We start from the raw sequence: 6,570 nt of genomic DNA on the forward strand, positions 1-6,570 counted from the left end.
ATTGGAGCACAAGAGTTCAGATAGGCCACCGGTCTTTCTGAAGATTCTTCTGAAGATTCTGCATCCATGTGTTGAGCCATCTGCTCAGAAGGGCAGGCCCTATATGAGGGGTGGTAGGAGAACTTTGAATCTTGCCCCTGATTTTTATAATTTTGTCATCAAAGTAATTCATCAATTTGATTCTTGGTCAGTCTGGCAACAGTGTTAAACAGGTGCCTAGGATTGTTTCTATTTTCATCAATTAAAGTAGAGATGTATGAGGAACGTGCTGTGGAGAGGGCATGTTTATAAGTTAGTAGACTGTCTTTCCAGTCCTGGAGGAATACCTGCAATTTAGTAGAACGCCATTTGCGCTCAAGTTGGCGTGAAGCTTGTTTGAGAGCACGAGTATGGTCATTGTACCAGGGTGCTAATTTCTTATAGCGGACTTTCCTCTTCTTAAGAGGTGCGATAGTATCCAGGGTTCTGGAAAGTACGTAATTTATGTTGTCTGTCAGCTGATCAATTGAGCTAATGCTTGCATTTTTGTATGTGTTTGGGTGGGAGCCAAGAAAATCCCCACAGTGCACAAATGAGCCTGGGAGCTCATTAATAAAAGCATTTGCAGTCCTGGAGGAAAGCTTACAGATAAGGTAGAATGAAGGATCTGGTGACACATGACAGACTTGTGAAAGTTGGAAAGTAATTAAATAATGGTCTGATAGCACAGGGTTTTTAGGCATAACTGCTATATTTGCTATTTCTGTATCATAAGTTAAGACCAGATCAAGAGTATGGTTATGAGAATGTGTGGACTGATGTATATGTTGATCGAAGCCAGTAGATTCTGTGATAGACAAGAGTGCTGATCTGAGAGGATCACCTTCACTATCCACGTGAATAGTCCCCTACAATTACTACTTTATCTGAATTAATAACCAGGCTGGAAAGGAAATCAGCAAACTCAAGTAAAAAGCCACTGTATGGCCCTGGTGGCCTGTATACAATTGCAAGGATAAAACTGACTGCTTTTTTGTCTGGATGTGTCAGGGTTCTGTGTCTTCCCCCTGTCATTCCTGGTTGGGCCGCCAGATGGCGGCACCTCTGCTTTGTGTCTTTAATTGTTTTATTGTTTCCAATTATTCCATTATTAGTTGGACAAGCTGTTTGACACGTGCCAGGGGTCGCGCCCATATTTGGACTACGTTAGGGAGTTCTGCGCCGTTGCCGCAAAGGCGAACCTGCCCCAGTCTATTGTGTGCCAGCTTTTTAAAGACAATATGAGGGACCCCCTCCACGGCGGGCTCGTGTATTCTGGCGTGGACAAGTGCGGTGACTTTGAAATGCTGTTCGCTAAGGCCCTGCATTGGGACGAGTACCTCAGGGGGTCGCCGTCCCGGCAGAGCCGCCCGCCCTGCCAGTTGCTCCTCAGGAGCTGCCTGCTCGGCCCGCCGTCCCGCAGGGGCTGCCTGCTCGGTCCGCCGTCCCGCAGGAGCTGCCTGCTCGGCCCGCCGTTCCGCAGGAGCTGCCTGCTCGGCCCCGCGTCCCAGAAAAGCCGCCTGTTCTGCCTGTCGTCCAGCAGGGGCCTTCCCCGCCTGTTCTGCCTGTCGTCCAGCAGGGGCCTTCGCCGCCTGTTCTGCCTGTCGTCCAGCAGGGGCCTTCTCTGCCTGTAGTCCCGGAGGGGCCTTCGCCGCCTGTTCTGCCTGTCGTCCAGCAGGGGCCTTCTCCGCCTGCTCTGCCTGTAGTCCCGGAGGGGCCTTCGTCGCCTTTGTCGCCCTCTTCGCCCCGCGCCCTGGAGAAGCCTCCTGCTTCGCCCCGCGCCCAGGAGAAGCCTCCTGCCTGGCCCAGTGCTCCTGCCCTGCCCAGTGCTCCTGCGCCCCCTGTAGTTCCGGCGCCCCCTGATGTTCTCGCTCCCCCTAATGTCCGTCCTTTCCCCCGGTGTCGTCCTTTCCCCCTAGTGGTCGTCCTTTCCCCCCAGTGTCCGTCCTCCCCTCGGTGTAGTCGCTCCCCCCGGTGTCCGTCCTTCCCCCGGTGTAGTCGCTCCCCCCGGTGTCCGTCCTTCCCCCGGTGTAGTCGCTCCCCCCGGTGTCCGTCCTTCCCCCGGTGTAGTCGCTCCCCCCAGTGTCCGTCCTCCCCCGGTGTTGTCTCTCCCCCTGGTGTCCGTCTGTCCCCCGGTGTCCATTTTCCCTTTGGTGTCCGTCCTCCCCCCGGTGTCCGTCCTTCCCCCAGTGTAGTCGCGCCCCCTAGTGTCCGTGCGCCACCTAATGTATTCACGCCACCCAGTGTTCCCAACCGTGTGTCTGTGTGTTCCCCGGCCCCCGTGTCTATTTGTCTGCCCACCTGTTTGTCTGCCTGTTTGCCCGTATGTGTGTCGGCCAGTTTGTTGGCCTGTTTGTCTGCCCCCCAGGCCGTCGGCCCATCGGCCAACGTGTTCTCCCGCCTGTCTGCCTGTCTGTCTGTGTGCCAGTCCGCGTGTTTTTTGTCTTGTTTGCCAGTGTGTCAGTCCCTGTGTCAGTATTTGCGTTCACCCCTTTCCCTCCCTGTCTGTCTGTCGCTCACTGTGTCTGTCGGTGTCGCAGTGTGCCTCCCCGCCTGCTTGTCCCTTTGCCTGTCTTTGTAGGTCCCCCTGTGTTATTCCTGTGTCGGTCAGTCCGTTTTTCTGTCAGTCTCGTTCCTCCCCGTTGGGGTGTCAGTTCCAGTTCCATGTTGTGTTGAGTCCAGTCCGGTGTTCAGTCTTGAGTCTTTACCCAGTCCAGTGTTCTGTCGTCTCGTTTCAGCCCAGCGTCTTGTCTCGTCTCGTTACTGTCCAGTGTACTGTCTCGTCTAGTCATAGTCCAGTCCTGTGTGTCTGCCTCGCCCCAGTCCAGTCCTGTGTGTCTGCCTCGCCCCTGTCCAGTCCTGTGTGTCTGCCTCGCCCGAGTCCTGTCCGGTGTGTTTCCTGAGTCACCGTTTCCTGTCGCCGGTTCTGAGTTTCCCTGTCGCCGGTTCTGAGTTTCCCTGTCGCCGGTTCTGAGTTTCCCTGTCGCCCGAGTCCGGGTTCTGAGTTTTCCTGTCGCCCGAGTCCTGCCCAGCCCTGAGTCTCCTGTCGCCCGAGTCCTGCCCAGCCCTGAGTCCTGTCCTGTGTTCTGTCCAGCCCTGAGTCCTGTCCTGAGTTCCTGAGTTCTGCTCCCTGCTCCCACCCTCCAGTTCACCCCCTCCCAGGGTCGGCCTCCTGGGACGTCAGGAGCCGTCCCTTGGGGGGGGGGGGTACTGTCAGGGTTCTGTGTCTTCCCCCTGTTATTCCTGGTTGGGCCGCCAGATGGAAGCACCTCTGCTTTGTGTCTTTAATTGTTTTATTGTTTCCAATTAGGCTATTCCATTATTAGTTGCTCTTTGTCTCGTGTTCCCTTCCCTCTCTGTGGCCTGATTGTATATTGTGCCCTCCTGTGTCTCGTCTGCATCAGATCTATTTAAGTCTCCATTTTCCCTGACTCAGGTGCTGGATCCTTGCGTGTTTGTTGCCTGCCTGCTTGTTTTTGCTTACTTGCTTGTTCCCGGTTTCCTTGCCTTCCCGTTGCCTGTTGCCTGTTGCCTGTTCCCTGTTTCCTGCCAGCTCGGTTCTCTACGTTTTTTGGAATTTTTGTATTTTTGTTTTCCCGCTTTTTTGAGGATTTTCATTGTGTTTGTTAAACCGCCCTGCGAGGCTTTCTGTTCCCTTTGTTCCCCTTCTAAGTAAAGTCTTTGTTCTTTCTACCCGTTGGAGTTTTGTATTTTTGCACTCTGCATTTGGGTCCATTCCCGCACCCCCCCTGACAGGATGTGCAAAACTGAGAACAAGCACTTCAAAAAAAGTTACATTTGAAGCCGGATTTCAAAATAGCAAAAAAAATTAAAATGATATACAGCAGCAACACCACCGCCATGACCCGTCAGATGGGGAACGTGAGTATAGCTGTAGCCAGGAGGGGTGGATTCATTTAAGGCAATATACAGTTTTAAGCCAAGTTTCAGTTACACATAAGATTTCAACTTGGTGATCAGTAATTAGTTCATTTACAAGAGTTGCCTTAGGGGCTAGTGATCTGATATTAATTACTCCAATTTTTAGCTGAGTTTGGTCAGCCGCATTATTAGTAGAATAACAAGGTCTGATTTTTTTGCAGATTAGCCATACAAACACCCCTATGGTCTTTATTGAGATAACATTTGTCCTTAACTTTGACTTGGACAAGTAAACACAAATGTTACACTTATTCTTATCTAACTCAGTTTGGTGAAGTAGTTCTAACTGTGTTTGTGTAGAAAAAAGAATCCCTCCTTTTAAATGTCAGTCAGTTAAGGACGAATGTTGATTGAATCAAATCCATGTTTTTCAAAAGGGGGGAAGAATCCCCCTTTTATCCCTAGTCCATGCATAGATAATTTGTGAGTGGGAGATGACCAGAGAGTGCCTGCTCAGTCTGTACCCCTCTTATATTGTTCATGAAGATGAGATATTTTTTCAACATTATGATTAATGTAATGCTGGGTTTGGTTTGGGAGAGGCAAGTGTGGTTATGAATGAAATGTTTGTGTTACTGTATTGTGAGATTAGGTCAGGCAGTAAATGCACCATGTTACAAGGCCAGTAGTGCCACCCTGGTCTCTGCTTTATTCTGGTGTAGGCTGACCCAGAATCCAATAGTGCCTGTAGACAGAGTGAAAACAGGAAGGTACAGGAATTGTAGGATATAATGGGTGTCAGGGTGAGGTCTTCTCAGGGGACTGTTAAAGTGCCTGTTTTTGAGGTAATTCTGTGGCTTATCTCAGGCTAAAGTCTGGCCAGTACAAGGATTCTGAAGTTTCCTAAACCCTGGAAAAAGCTAAATGGTGTCTCCTTGGACAGCACCATCAAATGTATCACTATTCCAACAAAAGGAACTCAAAGGGATCATTAACAGTTCCTACATAGCTTTGGTTTCACTATCTGGTTATATGTAACACCAGCAGAACAGACAGACTGCACTACAGTACCTGGTTATATGTGAACAGATCACTTTTTTGCATTCTTGTTTCTAAAGTGAATCTGGCTTTTGTATTGTGCTGGCTGTGTGTTGGCTTGCAGTGATGTGAGTAGTTAGTCACAGTTACCAGCAAAAGTAATGACGCAGAGCCTAACTCACTATCCGCTCTGAGAGAATTTATTTCTGACTTATTTCTTGCATCTATACTTTTGGTTGTATCTGTGCCAAATGCCAGGAGAAAGGGGGCCATTTGGGTAAGAATTTCATCTGTAGAACTGTCAGAGTTCTGTCCAACAGGACGTCTAATTCTCAGGCCTAAAGTGCTGCAGTTGGAGAGTGTAGCAAAGAACTTCCTCAGAGCATCACAAACTTAAAATCCTCAACATCACTCTTCATCACTCGCGATTACTGTTACATTGCACATATCAGATTTTACAGTATATTGCGCTATTTAAAAATACAATAATATATCAACTCTCTTTTGCAGACTGAACAGGTGTGACCTCACAGAGAAGTCCTGTGAAATTGTGGCCTCTGCTCTTCAGTCATCAAACTCACCCCTGAGAGATCTGGACCTCAGCTACAATAACCTGGGAGATTCAGGAGTGAAGCTGCTCTGTGCTGGACTGATGAGTCCAAACTGTAAACTACAGAGACTGGACCTCAGCCACAATAACCTGGGAGATTCAGGAGTGAAGCTGCTCTGTGCTGCACTGATGAGTCCAAACTGTAAACTACAGACACTGGGGTGAGTAGTGCTGTGTACTGTGTGACCTTAACTAAATAGAATTAGTGATTATGGATCTGTGCAGTGAAATATAGGGTTGAACAGAGAGCTGAACCTGAAGAATCTCTTGTAGTTCACTTTGTTGATCCCCTTTATGAATTTAAAAGACTCAATCAAATAACCCTGAGTCTACTTTTACTAAGCGTGAAGAAGTTAAGCATCTTAAGTCTTTCCTCAAAACTTTTCTTTCATACCAGGAACCAGTTTGGTTTCCCTTCTTTCAACCTTTTCCAGATCCTCTATATCTTTCTTGTAGTACAGTCCCCAGAACTGCACACAATTCTGTAAGTGTGGTCTGACAAAGGTATTGTATAAAATAAGTATAACTTCCTTGGATTTACAGGGCTCCAGACTAACTTTTTACATTGGATGCACTGGTGCGCCTAACTTTTTCATTTAGGTGCACCAGCACATAATTTAGTTAGACCCAAAATTTTTCACCGCGCCTTTTGGCACCGTAATAATACATTTTAAGTGTTACCTTTTTTGTCAGTTCCCATACACATTGGTAATTTCTTAACACGTTATGTAAATGATTGTAAACAGGAATAAAGGTGCAGATAAATGTTTTTTCTTTATTTAAATCACAGCACAAACAAGAAATGGCAATAACCTCAATTGTTTAAAAAATAAACTTAAAAAGTGCTGATGTTTAAAGTGCTTGACAAACTCAAATAAATAAATCAAACTCAAATAACTCAAATAAAAGTGTGCGCTGCTCCCGGAGGAGTACAGGGCGCGGTTTCACACATACACACTAGTGATGCGCGGATCGGCTCTGACGTCATCCGAATCCACATGTACGCATAAATCATCCACCCG

The 6,570-nt window shown here is 48.1% G+C and overlaps 2 protein-coding genes and 1 long non-coding RNA gene across 6 annotated transcripts in view; 2 read left to right on the top strand and 1 right to left on the bottom strand.

The window, feature by feature from the left end:
• LOC135245748 (uncharacterized) overlaps window positions 1–6,570 on the bottom strand; it is a 516,260-nt gene that overhangs the window by 297,215 nt on the left and 212,475 nt on the right. The gene's annotated exons all lie outside the window — the stretch shown is intronic.
• LOC135245707 (NACHT, LRR and PYD domains-containing protein 12-like) overlaps window positions 1–6,570 on the top strand; it is a 343,935-nt gene that overhangs the window by 249,769 nt on the left and 87,596 nt on the right. For all 4 annotated transcript variants that reach the window (XM_064318951.1, XM_064318954.1, XM_064318953.1 and 1 more), the window contains one exon: window positions 5,449–5,709. In XM_064318951.1, coding sequence (XP_064175021.1) covers window positions 5,449–5,709 — 261 coding nt within the window. The remainder of the gene's footprint in view (window positions 1–5,448; window positions 5,710–6,570) is intronic.
• Window positions 1–6,570, top strand: part of LOC135245705 (uncharacterized) — a 492,416-nt gene that overhangs the window by 94,868 nt on the left and 390,978 nt on the right.

The sequence above is a fragment of the Anguilla rostrata genome, chromosome 19 (assembly GCF_018555375.3).
Source record: "Anguilla rostrata isolate EN2019 chromosome 19, ASM1855537v3, whole genome shotgun sequence".
NCBI classification, from domain to species: Eukaryota; Metazoa; Chordata; class Actinopteri; order Anguilliformes; family Anguillidae; genus Anguilla; species Anguilla rostrata.